The 18,546-nt window shown below is 41.5% G+C and overlaps 1 protein-coding gene across 9 annotated transcripts in view; it reads left to right on the top strand.

Moving 5' to 3' along the window:
* Nucleotides 1–6,806: 6,806 nt before the first annotated feature.
* Nucleotides 6,807–18,546, top strand: part of PPP1R12B (protein phosphatase 1 regulatory subunit 12B) — a 237,000-nt gene continuing 225,260 nt past the window's right edge. For 4 of the 9 annotated variants that reach the window (XR_012091213.1, XR_496491.3, XR_496490.3 and 1 more), the window contains exon 1: nucleotides 6,808–7,259. Coding sequence is in view for 6 of the 9 variants with exons in the window: in XM_007988931.3 (XP_007987122.2) it covers nucleotides 6,969–7,259 (291 nt within the window). In the remaining 3 variants the exon portion in view is untranslated. Of the gene's footprint in view, nucleotides 7,260–18,546 lie in introns of all 9 variants that reach the window. The other 5 variants (XM_037985736.2, XM_007988926.3, XM_007988927.3 and 2 more) reach the window with 3 other exon arrangements.

The following is an 18,546-nucleotide window of genomic DNA, read 5'->3' as shown; positions in this document are numbered from 1 at the left end:
AGATGACTTTTAAACCGTCTTCCAACGCTAGATGCATGGTACTGAACAAGGAAGAACCTGTTTATGGTTAAGCCAACCTTAACTTCTCAGAGCTGCCTCTGCCAGAGGCCAATGCTTCGTGAGCGCTGAAAGATGGCACAGACCTGACTTTTTTCTAAAGGATGTGGCTGGAACTTGACTAGCCTTTGGGAATGCTGTGGGTGGAAAAACAAACGAACAAAAAGCCAACCCTCATCTGACTGCTCTCAGCTCACTATGTAGCTTTGGAATAATGATGATAATACTAATGGTAATTTATTATTATTACTATTATACTGTTTATTACTATTATTGATAACGGGGTAATAATCAGTCTCTTTTTAAACTTGGAAGTAAGTATAATTTTGGCCACAGCAGTGATGTCTACATCTAGTCGAAACTGGGGTTAAGTGGCAAGTAGTTCCCCATAACCATTGTGTGGTGTGTTTTCTCTCAAGAGCCCCACATGTTCACTAGGACTCTGTGATGCTCCCCTGGGGTTCCTCACCTTAGTTGCAGGAATAAGCCAACTACAGTAGTTTATTAATTATTATAAAGTTCTGAAACAAACATAAGGAATCCTATTCTTGTCCAGTCTAATTCCAGTTCGCTTTTGGGGTTTTGCATTTATTGTTAGCATTTACTCGGCATTTAGTGAAGTGTTTTCTGTCATAATTGAGTTCCTGCTTATTTTACTACTGTTTTCTGTTTTAATCCTTTCAATACCTGTTTTTATTTTCTTCCTGCCCCAACTGTAATTGTATCTCAATTACAGTTCTGTCTTCAGAACTGAACTTGATTACTTCCTTGGGTGGTTCTCTGAGAAATAGATCTTTGAAATGTCTCTTAGAAAAAGCAAGAACTGGCCGGGCGCGGTGGCTCAAGCCTGTAATCCCAGCACTTTGGGAGGCCGAGACGGGCGGATCACGAGGTCAGGAGATCGAGACCATCCTGGCTATCACGGTGAAACCCTGTCTCTACTAAAAAAAATACAAAAAACTAGCCGGGCATGGTGGCGGGCGCCTGTAGTCCCAGCTACTCCGGAGGCTGAGGCCGGAGAATGGCGTGGACTGGGGAGGCGGAGCTTGCAGTGAGTTGAGATTCGGCCACTGCCCTCCAGCCTGGGCGACAGAGCGAGAGTCCATCTCAGAAAAAAAAAAAGAAAAAAAAAAAAGAAAAAACAAGAACTGTATTGAGTCTGGTGGAAAAGAGAGATGGTTTGATAAAACAAGTAAGTCCCTATAATTTTGGCAACAGAGAGGAAAGAGAAAAGGATAGAAGAAAAAACAGGAAGGAAGAAAAGTAGGTAGAGAGGGAGGAAGAAAACAAAGAGAAAGAAAAAAAAAAAAAGAGAAAGAACCCCATACACTAAATGTACCGTTTCCATTTGTCCACCAGAGGGGGGTATGTTAACTGGTGGGAATAGAGGCCAGGCTAAAAGATTTTCATAAACTTTTTACAGGTGTTATGGTTTGTTAAAATGGAGCATTCTAATGTTATAATTTATTTTTAAAGTGTAGCTATGAAAATTATTATTTTATAAAGGTTTCTTCACTTTAACACATCACAGCAGGCTCGCTTAAGTACTTGTAAAAGTATAAAATTGTATTTTATTTTTAAACAGTATTACTTGTCAGGATTTATTCACTAGTATATGAAAATATATCCTTTTTTATTTTTTATTTTTATTTCTTTTTATTTTTAATTTAATTTAATTTTATTTTTTTGAGACGGAGTCTCGTTCTGTCGCCCAGGCTGGAGTGTAGTGGCACAATCTCAGCTCACTGCAAGCTCCGCCTCCTGGGTTCACGCCATTGTCCTGCCTCAGCCTCCTGAGTAGCTGGGACTACAGTCACCCACCACCTTGCCCGGCTAATTTTTTGTATTTTTTGTATTTTTTTTTTGTTTTTTGAGGCGGAGTCTCTCTCTGTCGCCCAGGCTGGAGTGCAGTGGCCGGATCTCAGCTCACTGCAAGCTCCGCCTCCCGGGTTTACGCCATTCTCCTGCCTCAGCCTCCGGAGTAGCTGGGACTACAGGAGCCTGCCACCTCGCCTAAAAAAACTCGGCTAGCCGGGCGCGGTGGCTCACGCCTGTAATCCCAGCACTTTGGGAGGCCGAGGCGGGCGGATCACAAGGTCAGGAGATCGAGACCATGGTGAAACCCCGTCTCTACTAAAAATAGAAAAAATTAGCCGGGCACAGTGGCGGGCGCCTGTAGTCCCAGCTACTCGGGAGGCTGAGGCAGGAGAATGGCGTGAACCCGGGAGGCGGAGCTTGCAGTGAGCCGAGATTGCGCCACTGCACTCCACCCTGGGCGACAGAGCGAGACTCCGTCTCAAAAAAAAAAAAAAAAAAAAAAACAAAACAAAACAAAAAAAAAACTCGGCTAGTTTTTTTTTTATTATTATTTTTTAGTAGAGACGGGGTTTCACTGTGTTAGCCAGGATGGTCTCGATCTCCTGACCTCGTGAACCGCCCGTCTCGGCCTCCCAAAGTGCTGGGATTACAGGCTTGAGCCACTGCGCCCGGCCAATTTTTTGTATTTTTAGTAGAGATGGGGTTTCACCGTGTTAGCCAGGATGGTCTCGATCTCCTGACCTTGTGATCTGCCCGCCTCGGCCTCCCAAAGTGCTGGGATTACAGGCGTGAGTCACTGCTCCTGGCCTATTTTTTATTTTTTTGAGACCTCGGTGGGCAGATCGCTTGATCCCAGGAGTTTGAGACCAGCCTGGGTAACATGGCAAAACCCCATCTCTACCAAAAAATGCAAAACTTACCCAGGCATGGTGGTGCATGCCTGTAGTCCCAGCTACTTGGGAGGCCGAGGTAAGAGGATTGCTTGAGCCCAGGAGGTTGAGGCTGCAGTGAGCTGTGATTGCACCACTGCAAATCCAGAGTCAGACCCTGTCTCAAAAATAAAAAATAAATAATAAAAGAATGGAGTACTTATTTAGGAAATTTAAATTACCATACTTGTTTAATGAGCTGATTGTGTAAGTTATTCTCAGAAAGCCCTGGTTGGGAAAGATGTTTTAGAAAAAATAGGATTTTGATGTGAAAATCTTTTTAAGTCATTATAGGTAGATGAATGTTTTCATGGCATCTTTTTTGGCCGAGCCTGTAAAATTAATTAGATTATAATAATTATTACTACTCTCAATAATAATACAGCCAGAAGCTATATTTCTTTCTCTCCAAGTAGGTATGCACTTAAACTATCCAAGGAATTTAGCTACTTACACTTTTCTGTAAAATCTCCAAAGAAGGTATTACACACTTACTTCCACAGGAAAAAAAGAAAAGAAAAGAAGCAAATAAAATAGGTATGGTAAGGAAGTACTTCTGACTTCCTGGAACTTCCTTATATTGAGACTGAATTCTTGGCCTGGCGTGGTGGCTCATGCCTGTAATCCCAACACTTTGGTAGGCTGAGGCAGGTGGATCACAAGGTCAAGAGCTTGGCCAATATGGTGAAGCCCTGTCTCTACTAAAAATACAAAAATTAGCCAGGCATGGTGGTGGGCGTCTATAGTCCCAGCTTCTCAAGGAGAATCGCTTGAACCCGGGAGGCAGAGGTTGCAGTGAGCTGAGATTGTGCCATTGCACTCCAGCCTGGAGTCTCCGTTTAAAAAAAAAGAAAAAGAGACTGAATTCTTGTTGAAATTTAAGCTCAGGCTGGGCATGGTGGCTCACACCTAAAATCTCAGTACTTTGGGAGGCTGAGGTGGGAAGACTGCTTGAGGCCAGGAGTTCAAGACCAGCCTGGGCAAAATAGCGAGACCCATCTCTGCTTAAAAATAAAATAAAATAATTTTATTTTATGTGCCTATAGTCCCAGCTACTCAGGAAGTAGGAGGAGAATTGCTTGAGCTCAGGAGTTCGAGCCTGCAGTGAGTTATGTTGGTACCAATTGTCTCCAAAAAAGAAAGAAATTTTAGTTCATATCTCTTGGGAAAGTAAGGATTTAACCTGGAGTGGGTCAATTTTAGCTTATTTAAACAACTGGAACTAGATATTTTTTGCCTCCTAATTCTGAATACAAAAAGAATGCAGCCAAAAGAATCATCATTATTGATCCCTGAAAAATGTACTCCAATTCAAAAATCCTTATTAGAAGACCAGTATGCCAGTAAAACATAAAGTTATATACATATAGGAGCAGCTATCATATACCAGGAACATAATATTGAAATGATGCATGAGGACTGTGAATAGGATTAGGCTTCTAGCTGAGTATTCCTACCTATTTGATTTAATATCAATTTTTCTTTTATCCTTTAGTGAGAGTTCTATTTGGGTGCTTAAGGGCAATACAAATTATCAGCAAGAGGCTGAATTGGAATAAGAGGAGGTCCCACTGTGATATGTTACAAAGTAAATCTCATGAATAATTTTTTTTTTTTTTTTTTTGAGACAGTCTTGCTCTGTCACCCAGGCTGGAGTACAGTGGTGTAATCTTGGCTCACTGCAACCTCCGTCTCCCAGGTTCAAGCGATTTTCCTGCCTCAGCCTCCTGAGTAGTTGGGATTACAGGCACCTGCCACTATGCCCAGCTACTTTTTGTATTTTTAGTAGAGATGGGGTTTCACCATGTTAGCCAAGCTGGTCTCGAACTCCTGACCTTAAGTGATCTGCCTGTCTTGGCCTTCTGAAGTGCTGGGATTACAAGCGTGAGCCATCACGTCTGGCCAAAAATTTTTAATTGCAATAAATGATGAGACATGACAAGTTCTATGATGGCCATAAATAAATGTATGTAGCAAGGAAAATCAGGTTACATAATGTATACATTATTATACCTTGATTTTCCTTAGGTACATTGTTATTCATAGTTCACAGATTTGACATAAGGTTTAATTAGTATTTATAATGTATTTAAGAATACCCTACTAAAGCATATGGTGGGTAGACACAGTATTATTAAACATAATAATTTTTACATTTATATGTCACTTTTCATTTAAGGTTTTCAATTCAATAACTAATTATTTCCTTAATGTATGATTTCCACTTCATTTCAGGGGGAATTTAGGAACAGGCAAATTTTCACATGACAGAATATAATAAAGTTTCCCTTTACGATACCCCGATCATTTTGCAACATTTTTAAATGAAAAATTTTAAACATACAGAAATGTTTAAAGAATCTAACATTTGCATATGTACTCCTTCATTATGGGTAACACATTTAATTATATTTTGTTCAGGGCTAGAGCACTGGAGGTTATAATTATTAAATCAATCGGACTGGCCGGATGCGGTGGCTCATGCCTATAATACTAACACTTTGGGAGACCGAGGTGGGTGGATCACTTGAGCCCAGGAGCTCAAGACTAGCCTGGGCAACATGGCAAAACCCTGTCTCTACAAAAAATACAAAAGTTAGCCAGGCATAGTGACCCAGGCCTGTAGTCCCAGCTACTTGCGGAGCTGAGGTGGGAGGATTGCTTGAGCCTGGGAGGTTGAGGCTACACTGATCCATGACCATGCCATAGGTGACAGAGCGAGACCCTGTCTCAAACAAAACAGAACAAAACAATCAGACAGATATATGTTTTTTAACCCAGTCTTGGGGAATATAAGAATGTCCTATTTGCTACCTTAGGAATTTAGTATGGTTTAGTATGCTTGATAGTATCTTTCTCTAGCTTTGAAAAAAAAAATCATGGGCCAGGTACAGTGGCTTAGGGCTGTAATCCCAACACTTTGGGAAGCTGAGGCAGGAGGATCGCTTGTGTCTAGGAGTTCCAGACAAGCCTGGGCAACATGGTGAGACCTTGTCTCTATAAAAAAATAAAAAAAAATAGCAGGTGTGGTGGTGGGCACCTGTAGTCCTAGCTACTTGGGAGGCTGAGGTGGGAGAATCACTTGAGCCCAGGAGGTTGAGTCTGCAGTGAGCCGTGATTGTGCCACTGCACTCAGCCTGGGTGACAGAGTGAGACTCTGTGTCAAAAGAAAAGAAATAAAAATCATGGAAGACATCTATTCTGTCTTGTAAAAATTTAAGATATATGAAAAGAGTAGAGGAGGAGGAGGAGGGAGAAGGGAGAGAAATTATTTATTGGGATGCAATATGTGCCAAAGATAGTATTAGGCATCCTTGCATGTATTATTTTATTTGATCCACACGACTACCCTGTGAGATATTATTCCCATTTTACACATAAGAAAACTGGCTCAGAGAAGTCAAGTAATTTGTCTACGGCTGTGAATTCAATTTATATTCACAGCTTAAACTCTTCTCACTACATCTGAATGCATCATTTTCAAGATCTTTTCTGGGCCTGGAGTAAGTTGACAGTATTTATGTAAAACATGTAATACTGCTCCTCCTCCCCACGCACATTCACATTTACTGTGATTAATACACATGTTAATAAAACCCTAGACTTAGAACTAGGATATAGAATCCAGTCGTTTAGGTACTTAATGTTTAGTTCTCCCCTCCAGAAAATAGGAATAATTACCGCGTCTCTTCCACTCCAAAGAATTGATGTGATAATTAGGGAGCTAAGATTAGTTACCAGTCATAACAAGAATAAACTACGACTCCCAAAATGCCCAGAGGAAGAGGTTGACGCCAGTCCAGGAGACAGTTCCAGCTTTAGGGCAAAGGTGACCTCACTGGGTCCCGTGGCGACAGACCCGCCGGTCCTCGCCTTTTTTCTGATGCATCCAGGGATTTGTAGTTCCCTTACGGCCACCAAGTGCACTTAGGGCAGGCCTCTTACTACGAGTCCCGTGATGATCCGAGGCCGGGCAGCGGCTGCGTATCGAAGCCGAAGGAGCGTGCGGGCGGTGCTAGTGGCGGGAGGAGTAAAGATGGCGGTGCGAGGGTCTCCGCCCTCTGCTCCCGGCTGAAGCGTTCTGAGGCAGGCGGCAGCGGCAACCCGAGCCCCAACAGTAATTTAGTGTTGGTAGTTTTGGCAGCAGCTGCCGAGGCCGGAGCAATGGCGGAGCTGGAGCACCTAGGAGGGAAGCGGGCAGAGTCTGCGCGAATGCGGCGGGCAGAGCAGCTTCGGCGCTGGCGGGGCTCGCTGACAGAGCAGGAGCCCGCGGAGCGACGAGGCGCGGGGCGGCAGCCGCTGACCAGGCGCGGGAGCCCCAGGGTCCGCTTCGAGGACGGTGCTGTCTTCCTGGCCGCCTGCTCTAGCGGGGACACCGACGAGGTGAGAAAGCTTCTGGCAAGAGGTGCTGATATCAACACAGTCAACGTGGACGGCTTGACAGCCCTGCACCAGGTAACTCCTTTCGCGGTCTTAGAGGCGTCCAGTCTCCTACAGATGTGCCTTTGACCCTGCGAGCCGCCCCATGGGGAGTATCAGTGTTGCCGCCGAGTCCTTCTGCATGGACACTGCCCTTTTGGGCTAATCGGTTTCATTCTTGGCCAGCTTCCTCCACTAATCAAGTATTTTTCTGACCCCAGGATCTCTCTACCTGAAGGAATAGTGTCACCCGCTGCTTGGTCAGTGTTTGTGTTTCCCTCCATCTACTTGTGTTGTCATGGTTACTGGTGATTTTTGTCCCTGGTCGTATCCCTATAGATTAGTTATCTTCACTTATGTCTGGTTGGCGTGCCTGCACGCCGTGTCACTCATAGGCACAGTGTCATTTGTCTGATGCCCTTTCAGAAAATTCAGTTGTTGTGTGTCCCCATTATAGAATATCTTAGATCACTTAAAGAGTAAAGCCCTATACTGGGTAAAGACAAGCAGGTCTGAAACCACACCTCTTGTTTTGTTGATTTGTAGTACTTAAAAACAGTTTGTGTCGCCTCTAGGCTATAGCTCCTAGAACACCCCCGACCTCGTTGTTATAGGTATCTTAACTTTCTTCTCAGCAATGCTACCTCCCCGAGAGCTTCCTGTGGAGAACTAAGTTATTGAATTACTTCTGTCTGTTTGACACTTATGGAATAGCTTTTCTATTTTTCTATTTTTTTTTTTCTAAAGCGCTCTATAGAAATCCCATGCCCTATACGTAGCTATACTATATGGATTGTGGATAATCTGTGCTTGGTAACGACACCTTTAGTTCATCACCTAATGCAGCAATATTCTCTATCTACTGACTGCCATGACTAACTACACCCTCTCGCCTCAAATGGAACTTCATCAGTTATTTTGGTGAGCTGAGAGCCGGACACCCACTCTTAATCTTTTGTCTTTTTCTTCTTCTGCCGTCTGTGCAAAGTGAATGTGTTGGCATGAGAATCCACTTCTAAATAATAACTCAACTTTATGTCAGACCACTTCCCTAAATATATTTAGTCAATAGCTTAAAGTTACTTCTATGTTTGCAACCCTTCTCTTTCAGGTAGAAGAAACTTTTTCACCCTAATTTGTACCCATTTTTTTTTCCTCCTCATAATATTTCCCCATCTAAGGTAGTAACCAATATTTGCAGAGTGCTTTGCTGTTTGATTTCATATGTCTTACCCCATGTGAGTTTCGGCAGTGATCCTTTGAAGTAGGTGTGGCAGGTAGTGTTGTTATTCTCATTTTACAGATGAGGAAACTGAAGCTCAGGAAAATTATTTGTGCAAAGTTAGAAAGTAAAGAAGTGACCCATAGGCATGGATTTTTCAGATTTACATCCCAGAGATCTATATCCCACTTAATAAGGAGCTGAATGTAAAATGAGATAAAAGCTAAGAAAACCACATTAAATTTTAAACTTTGCATTTCTGAACTATTTGGGAAGGTGAATTCTTGTTTTTCTTTTTCTTTTTTTTTGAGACGGAGTCTCGCTCTGTTGCCCAGGCTGGAGTGCAATGGCGAGATCTTGGCTCACTGCAACCTCCGCCTCCTGGGTTCAAGTGATTCTCCTGCCTCAGCCTCCCAAGTAGCTGAGATTACAGGTGCCTGCCACCACACCTAGATAGTATTTGTATTTTTAGTAGAGATGATGTTTCACCATGATGGCCAGGCTGGTCTCGAACTCCCAACCTCAGGGGATCCATCCGCCTTGGCCTCCCAAACTACTGGGATTATAGGTGTGAGCCACTGTGCTCAGCTTAGTAATCTATTGAAATAAGAGAAGAAGGGGATGACAGCTATTAATTTTTTTTAACATCTATAAGTGCAATATAAGCGTTCCTTTCAATTTATAGGGCTGACAAGGAGTTAAATTGAATAGGTATACTCAATTCTAGACAAATTCAGGTAAAAATTAAGCTGCTTAAAGATTTGAGGTCTTCTGTTGAGAAATTATATCTTTGAATCCAGACAACGGGCCTTTATTGGCTTCAGAACTTTGCAAGTCAGTTTCCAAAGAGTTACAATATGTTTTTCCATGACTTGGAGAAGTTTTTGTTGTTGTTATTGTTTTTTTAAAAAATAAAACAAAACAGAATCTCACTCTGTCTCCCAGGCTGGAGTACAATGGTGCAGTCTCGGCTCACTGCAACCTCCACCTCCCAAGTTCAAGCTATTCTCATGCCTCAGCCTCCCAAGTAGCTGGAACTATATAGGTGCCCACCACCATGCCCAGCTAATTTTTGTATTTTAAGTAGAGATGGGATTTCACCATGTTGACCAGGCTGGTCTCAAACTCCTGGCCTCGAATGATCTGTCCGCCTTGGCCTCCCAAAGTGCTGGGATTATAGGCATAAGCCACCATGCATGATCGACCTAGAGAACTCCTAAGGTACGTAAAAGACTATTTTCAAAAGTGAGACTGGAGCTATCCATAGCTGAACCACCTACTTTACAACAGATTAACCTTCTGTGAAATGCAGAGTGAGTGGTATAATTATCTGAATTATTTATTTAAAATGTCCATCTGTTATATAAGCATGATATAAATTATCTGGATAATTGCTTCTTTTCTCTCTTTTGACCATGGCCACTTGACCAACTGTGGATTATTGTCTTGGCATGTTAGAAGCCCCCAGATAATACTGGGGGACAGTTTTTCTCCGCCTACAATGTCACAGTAGATGATTTGCACTGCAGCTTGTGGTGCCTTGATGCTTCTTTTGGACTTAGAGACCTTCTTTCCTGGCAGCCTTTGCTGAGACCACGAGGTGCTTGAGTCAAAGATAACAAGCTCCAGGGGGCCTATTAATAATACTTGAATTAGACTGGGATAAGAAGTATCTCAAAGGTTAGACCAACTCTGATGAAAGCCTTGGAAACTGATGCAGACTAAATTTCAGTGACTATATTAAGATTTGATGTGTATGCATGTGTTGTCCTAGAGTCCTTAATGAACAAGGTACTAATCTGATTATAGAACCCTTGAAAGCACTTGTTTGCTCACAAAGGAATTTCTGTTTCATTTGCATATACACATTGTAAGGCCAGGAATATTTGTTAATAATTCTATGTGGTCTAGTACTTTAAATTTTTTCTTTTATTTATTGAATAAGTTTGACTGTTAGCACCTATCTTGGTATCCTTAGCATTATAATCTTAGGTACTCTAGGCCTAGATACATGCCCTTAAAAACTGTATCTACCAAATTATTGCTGTTGTAAGAGGCAAGTGCCTGTTTTCAGAAAAGAGATTTTTCTAGGATTCATTAAAACAAATGCTTACTTACTTCAGCATGTATTACATTGACTCTTAAATCTGTGCTGAGTGTGGTGAGGGATACTGGATGCCAGTCACCATAGGTCTTGTCTCTTAGCACAGTCTGGTCAGTTTTCATTTGGATGACTATCAAGGAGACTATCAAGGAGATTAGAATAATTCCATACTTGACTCAGAAACTCAGACGGGCGGCCCGGGGCGGTGGCTCACACTTGTAATCCCAGCACTTTGGGAGGCCAAGGCAGGTGGATCATAAGGTCAGGAGTTCGAGACCAGCCTGGCCAACATTGCAAAATCTTGTCTCTACTAAAAATACAAAAATTAGCCTGGTGTGGTGGCACACAACTGTAGTTGCAGCTACTCAGGGAGGCTGAAGGCAGGAGAATCGCTTGAACCCAGGACGTGGAGGTTGCAGTGAGCCAAGATCACACCACTGCACTCCAGCCTGGGCAACAGAGTGAGACTCCATTTAAAAAAAAAAAAGAAAAAGAGAAAAGAAATTCGGACTGTCTTTGTGAAGTGCAGGGTCCAAATTTGGACCCTCATGGGCACCCCAGACTGGAATTCAATTTGTAGTTGAATAAGCCTTTGTCATTCTAGAGTTGCCTCAGTCTGACGCTGTAGCCTCAGGGAGGCTAAAATCACGTATTTCTCGTGAAGAGAGATGGAGATAGGAACAAGTGAGGGGAGGAGGATAGGCTGAGCAATTTACATTCAGACAGAGACAGAAGATGAGCAAGATGACTGTGTGTTCAGTTCCATATAAAATAGTATATTTTGCGTGCTAACTTATATGGTAAAATAAAACTTGTGCTTTTAACCTTTTCTCTTTTATTCTAAATTTATTACTCATTCCTCTCCTAGTTCCACCTTTGAAGTTACTTTTTCCTTACCCTGAATGTTGATGAATTCTGCTTAGTGTCAGGACCCATGGCAACACAGGATTCAGAAAATCCTGTTTGCTCCTTTATTACTGTTCATCTAGAATAGTCGTCTGTCCTGAACCATTTTAGTAGCTTACCTCTTCAAATGGCTTAATACGTTGCATCAGACTATGTTGGACCTCAAAGCCATATTGGGAAACTCAGCTTTGTGTGTGTGTGTTTTTGTTTTTGAAAGTATAGATAAAAATGACTTTCATTTGTTTCACAGAATTTCTTCCCTATTCTTCTTCTTCTTCTTCTTCTTTTTTTTTTTTGGTGACAGGATCTTGCTCTGTTACCCAGACTGGAGTGTGGTGGTGTGACCATGGATCACTGCAGCTGCAACCTCTCAGACTCAAGTGATCCTCCTACCTCAGCCTCCCTAGTAACTGCGACTGCAGGCACACCCCATCATACCTAGCTAATTTTTAAAATTTTTTGTAGACAAGGGAGTCTCACTATGTTGCCAGGGCTGATTTTGAGCTGTTGGGCTAAAACAATCCTCCCCCTTCAGCCTCCAAAAGTGCTTGGATTACAAGTGGGAGCCACCACATCTGGCCTCTCCCCAATTCTTAAACTCATGCTGAATAACTATATGTCACCATTTGGGTTTTTAGAATCATCTTCTCCATGAGTATTTTGAAATAGGCAACCTGTTAAGATATGTGGATTAAGCACAATTCTGCCAAAGGTAAGGAGTTGGACCAGTCTTGTTGGTAACAGAAAACTAAGTCGTTTATTTTTTTCTTTTTAAATATTTTAAAATTAAGATACACTTTATATACAATAAAATTCCCTCTTTGTAGTGCAGCACCCTATGAGTTTTGACAAATGCGTACAGTTGTGGAACCACCACTATAATCAAGATGTAGAACATTACCATACCCTCAAGATTTTTTGTGCTCCTTGGTAGACAGCTCCTCCCACCCTCAGCCCATGACAGTCATTAATCAGTTATTTTGTCCCTATAATCACAATAGATGGAGACTGAGGCAGGAGGACCACTTGGGATCAGGAGTTTGAGACCAGTCTGGGCAACCATAGGAAAACCCTGTCTTTACAAAAAAATAAAATTAGCCAGGCACATTGGTGCGTGTCTGTAGTTGCAGCTACTTGGGAGGCTGAGGCAGGAGGATAGGTTGAGTCCATGAACTGGAGTTTCAGTGAGCCATGATCATGCCACTGCATTCCAGTCTGGATGACAGAGCGAGACCCTGTCTCTAAACAAAGAAGAGCCACCATGCTGGGCCTAGAGTAAAGTTTTTGATATTTGAATAATATGCCATTAATTACATGTGTCTACTATATTTTTCTCTTTAGAGGTTTTCTTAGATTCTTAATTAACAGCTAATATTGAACGTCTAAATGGTAGATTGTAAGCGTGTACTAGAGTATATATGTGGTATAATTTCTGCCCTCAAGGAACTAACAGTCAGGTTTGGAGACAGATAAATAAAAAAATGATTCCTTTTAGAGTTCCAAATTCTATGATGCCCTGGAAAGGATGTATTCCTAAGTGGGAGAACAAAGGAAGGCAGTCCAGGATGATAGAGCAGCATGGGCGAATAAATAGGAATGAGTGTGGTATGTAGGCAGAGGACACTAGGAAATCCTAATGGATGTGTTTGAAGGGTTAGAGATGAGAGAGAGTCGGAGTGACATCCTAGAGGGCTTTGAACATCAAACATCAGGCCAAGGATGCTTGATGGACTCCTTAGTAGAGAATTTTTGTGGATTTGAGCAGGGTTGTTACCCAACCAAAGCAGTATTTTGGGATTCTGAAGTGGCACTTGGATTTCTGAATGAATGGAGAGACAGAGTTGAGAGAACCAGCTGAGTGAATGGAGATGAGAAAAAAGTGTAGCACAGTTCTAGCTTGTGAGTATGAAATAATTGTGTTATTCAGGTAGAAATAGTATTCAGTCAACGATTAGAGTGAGGTACTCTGAAGATGTACAAGTAGAAATCTCCTATAAGTGCTGGGCATGGTGGCCCATGTCTAATCCCAGCACTTTGGGAGCCCAAGGTGGGAGGATTGCTGGAGACCAGGAGTTTGAGACCAGCCTGAGCAATGTGGTGAGACCCTATCTCTCCTACCCCCCCAAAAAATTAGCTAGGTATGGTGGTGCACACATGTGGTCCCAGTTACATAGGAGGCTGAGGTGGGAGGATCACTTGAGCCCAGGAGGTTGAAGCTGCAGTGAGCTGTGTTCACACCACTGCACTCCAGCCTGGGTGACAAAGCAAGAGTGTGTCTCAAATAAATAAATAAGTAAGTAAATATCCTGTAGGTATCTATGTGACTCAAGACTAGTCACTTTCCTATCTAGGCTTCAATTTTCTCATATTTGAGACGAGACTTGATTTTAGCATGAAGGTGAGAGTTGAAGTAATGAGTGTGAAAGAGGAAGGGGAGAAAATATATAGAGAAGAGCAGAAAACACAAACAGCTGGTAGGCAGAGAATGCAGAAATTCAAGTTAGAGCCATTGGAAGATGTGGTAGGATGACTAATGGTGCCCCAAAGATGTCTAAGTCCTAATACCCAGAACGTGTAAATATGTTACCTTACATGGTAAAAGAGACTTTGGAGATGTGATTAATTTAAGGATCTTGAGATAAGGAAATTAACCTGGATTATCCAGGTTAGCCCAATATAATCACAAGCATCCATATAAGAGGGAGGCAAGAGAGAATTAGAATAGGAGATGTGATGAAGGAAGCAAGAGATTGGAAGGATTCCAGGAAGGGTCTGTGAGCCAAGGAATGCAGGTGGACCCTAGAAGCTGAAAAAGGCAAGGAAGTGGATTCTTCTCTCAGAGCCTCCGCATAAGGAACCAGCCCTGCCAGCAATTTGACAACTCAGCCCAATGAGACTGATTTCAGACTTCCTTTTTTTTTTTTTTTTTTTTTTTTTTTTTTTTTTTGAGACTGAATTTCGCTCTTGACCCCCAGGCTGGAGTGCAACGGCATAATCTTGGTTCACTGCAACTTCCTCCTCCCAGGTTCAAGCGATTCTCCTGCCTCAGCCTCCTGAGTAGCTGGGATTACAGGCGCTCACCACCACAACCAGCTAATTTTTGTATTTTTAGTAGAGACAGGGTTTTGCCCTGTTGGCCAGCCTGGTCTTGAACTCCTGACCTCAGGTGATCTACCCACCTTGGCCTCCCAAAGTGGTGGGATTACAGGTGTGAGCCACTGCATCTGGCCATGATTTCAGACTTCTGACCTCCAGAATGCTATGATAATACATTTGTGTTGTTTTAAGCGACTAAGTTTATGGTAATTTGTTAGAGCAGCAATAGGAAACTGATACAGAGAAGAACTGACAAACTTGAGGTATTTCAAGGAATGGATGGTAAATAGTGTAAAAGGAAATTGAGGAGAAGGCCTGTAAAAAGACTGTTGGATTTGGTCATTTAAACTTTGAAAGAGCACTTTCAGTAGATACATTTTTGAAGACTTTTGTGGAGGTTATGTGCAGTTTTTTTGCATTAAGGATAACTTGTCTTTCTGTTGACTTTTGGGTGAAAAAATATAGGTTGTCCATCAATATAATTGTAATTTAAATGAGGGCCCAAAATATATGACAAATCACTTTAAAAGCTGAATTCTGGCTAGTTCAGGTGGTTTCGTTATTCATGACTTAAGAATATTTTAGGATATTAAACCTGACAGTAGGGGCAAGAAGGTTATGTCCCTATTACTGATGGCTGATTATCTAGTTTATTTTACTTCTCAGTCTAGTTTGGCCCATTTCCCACTCATTAGCACTTTCACTGGAAGGCAGCCTTGGGGGAACAGTGATAGGGAGGTTAGTACCAATAAACAGTTTCTTCTGCCATTCTCTTAACTTTTATTTATTGAGTGTCTACTGTGTATCTGATTCTGTGCTTCTTGTTACTTTTACTTAGCAGTAGATACAATTTAGAAACTAAATTGAATTTTGGGAATGGTCTCCAGAATAGTTGGTTACTATTATAACTTATAATAGGAAATCGGCTACATAGTGATTTCTGTTCTAGCATTCTGGCTCTTGAGGAGTGTCAGGGGAGTACTATATTTATCAATATTTGAGACTATTTTATGCTTATGGAGGAGAATTACATATATATCTTCTGTAAGATAGTGAGAGATGGCAGATGTCTAATAAATCTTTAATGGTTCAACATAGTAATAATAAATCCAGATTAAGATTTTGGCCCAGAATGTCATATAGGACAAGGAATTGAAGCCTCATTTGGATTGCTAATTGAATGCTTGCCCAATTTGTTGATGTTGTTTTTGTCTGTGAATATGTTGGGGTTTTTCCTGCTTTTGAAGGGTAACTTAAAAAATTGTTTCTTAAACTTCTGATCTTAAATTGTAACCAGTTTGAGTAAAATTTGGGAGCTTAAAGTTTTATCAGGCATACAGAGTTTATGTTTGTTTCATGAGGCAGTTCAATTGAAAAACTGAAGCTTTGGCTGGGCGCAGTGGCTCACGCCTGTAATCCCAGCACTTTGGGAGGCCAAGGCAGGCAGATCACAAGGTCAGGAGATTGAGACCATCCTGGCTAACATGGTGAAACCCTGTCTCTACAAAATATACAAAAAATTAGCCAGGCGTGGTCACACGCGCTTGTAGAAGCTGAGGCAGGAGAATCGCTTGAACTCAGGAGGCGGAGATTGCAGTGAACTGAGATGGTGCCACTGCACTCCAGCCTGGGTGACAGAGCGAGACTCTGTCTCAAAAAAAAAAAAAAAAAAAAGTAAAAAAAAAGAAAAGCTGAAGCTTTAGTTTTCAGAATTGAAAATTGACTTGCATGTGGTTTTTAATGAAATATTCTACTTCATTGTAGTTACGGAATAGGTTTATACAAAAATTTAGAAATTATTTTATATTTAGTATACTTAAATGTTATAATACAGTGTTAATCTGTTAGAATATTAATCTAATGCAAATTTGGGGAACTATTTTTTGGTGCCATGCTCTAAATATTCATGATATATCTGGCATGATATATATATCTGGCTTTTCTGTATGACTTATTGGTCTAGTGACTCTCTTTTTTTAAAAGTGTTTTATTGTGGAATATTTTAAAATAGAAGATACAAAAGTAGAGAGAATGGTGTAAGGAATTCTCAAAAGTGATACACTTATGGCCAGTCTTGTTTCATTTATAGATCCTCATCTCCAGTATACTGGATTATTTTATAGCCAATCATAGATATCACATACTTTTTTTTTTCTTTTGAGATGAAATTTCACTCTTGTTGCTCAGGCTGGAGTGTAATGGTGCGATCTTGGCCCACTGCAACCTCCACCTCCTGGGATGTCTCAGCCTCCCAAGTAGCTGGGATTAGAGGCATGTGCCCCCATGCCTGGCTAATTTTGTATTTTTAGTAGAGACAGGATTTCACATGTTGGCCAGACTGGTCTCGAACGAACTCCTGACCTCAGGTGATCCACCCGCCTCACCCTCCCAAAGTGTTGGGATTACAGTCATGAGCCACCGTGCCCAGCTTATATTTTATTTGTAAATATTTCAATATATATCTCTAGAACGTAGAACTTTAAATTAAAAAAAATTGGCTGGGCGTGGTGGCTCATGCCTGTAATCCTAGCACTTTGGGAGGCCAAGGCGGGTGAATCACCTGAGGTCAGGAGTTCGAGACCAGCCTAGCCGACATGGTGAAACCCCGTCTCCACTAAAAATACAAAAAATTAGCCAGGTGTGGTGGCGCGTGCCTGTAATCCCAGCTACTTGGGAGGCTAAGGCAGGAGAATCACTTGAACTGGGGAGACAGAAGTTGCAGTGAGCTGAGATTGCACTACTGCACTCCAGCCTGGGTGACAGAGCAAGACTCTGTCTCAAACAAAAACAAAACAAAACAAAATTTTCATTAGCATACCTAAAAGTCAAAATCTTGTTTCTTAAAATTTTATTTTAGTAATGTTTAAATTTCCCTGATTGTTCACAAGTGTGTGTATGTGTGTGTGTGTGTGTTTTAACAGTTGGTTTATTCAACTCTTGATTCAAATAAGGTCTGTTTTGATTGATATGTATTTTAATTTATGGTTTCCTCCTCATTTTTTTTCTCTCACCTTATTTGTTGAAAAACTGGGTTGTTTGTACTTTTAGAGTTTCTCTACAATCTAGACTTTTCCGACTGCTTGCTTGTGATGTTCAGGGGTTCTTTTGTCCCACGTGTTTTCCATAAACTAGTAATTAGCGATTAGATCTGATGATTAAGATTCAATTTTTTTGGTAAGAGTACATCTTAAGTGGTGGTATGTACTTCCATGAGAAGGCAATTAATGTCAGGTTATCTCTCTTTGTGATTTAGTAGCCATTGATGGCCTGCAAAAATTTTGAAGTTTCAAGCCAGTCTTGACTAGACCTGAATTCAATTAATTAGTTAATTATTCTAGTTATCATCACATCACAAGAAGCTCCTTGTATTGAGCTTCTAATTGGGTTACCAGTGATCAGCTTAAAAAATGTAAATTGGCTGGGTGCAGTGGCTCACACATGTAATCACAGCACTTTGGGAGGCCGAGGTGGGAGGATCACCTGAGGTCAGGTGTTCGAGACCAGTCTGGCAAACATGGTGAAACCCTGTCTCTACTAAAAATACAAAATTTAGCTGGACCTGGTTGTGGACACCTGTAATCCCAGCTACTCGGGAGGCTGAGGCAGGAGAATCGCTTGTACCCGGGAGGTGGAGGCTGCAGTGAGCCAAGATTGCACCATTGGGCTCCAGCTTGGGCAACAAGAGTGAAACTGTCTCAAAAAAAAAAAAAAAAGGTAAATTGTGAATAAAATGGTTAACATGGGTTTAGTGTATTGACTGTTGCAAGGCTTGACAAGGTGCCCAATGTTGAGATTAGTAGTACCCTTCATATGTAAAAATTTTTTCAGTGGTTGGCAATGGAGTAAACTTTTTCTACTGTCATTTCATATCTTTACCATGAACTCTTAACCGAAGTTCCCTGTATTAGTCTGTTTTTGTTGCTATAAAGGAATGCCTGAGACTGGGTAATTTATAAAGAAAAGAGGTTTAATTGGCTCACAGTACTGCAGGTTAT

The sequence above is a fragment of the Chlorocebus sabaeus genome, chromosome 25 (assembly GCF_047675955.1).
Source record: "Chlorocebus sabaeus isolate Y175 chromosome 25, mChlSab1.0.hap1, whole genome shotgun sequence".
NCBI lineage: Eukaryota > Metazoa > Chordata > Mammalia > Primates > Cercopithecidae > Chlorocebus > Chlorocebus sabaeus.
The sequence above is the reverse complement of the archived record's forward strand: the minus strand, read 5'-3'. Positions and strand labels throughout refer to the sequence as shown.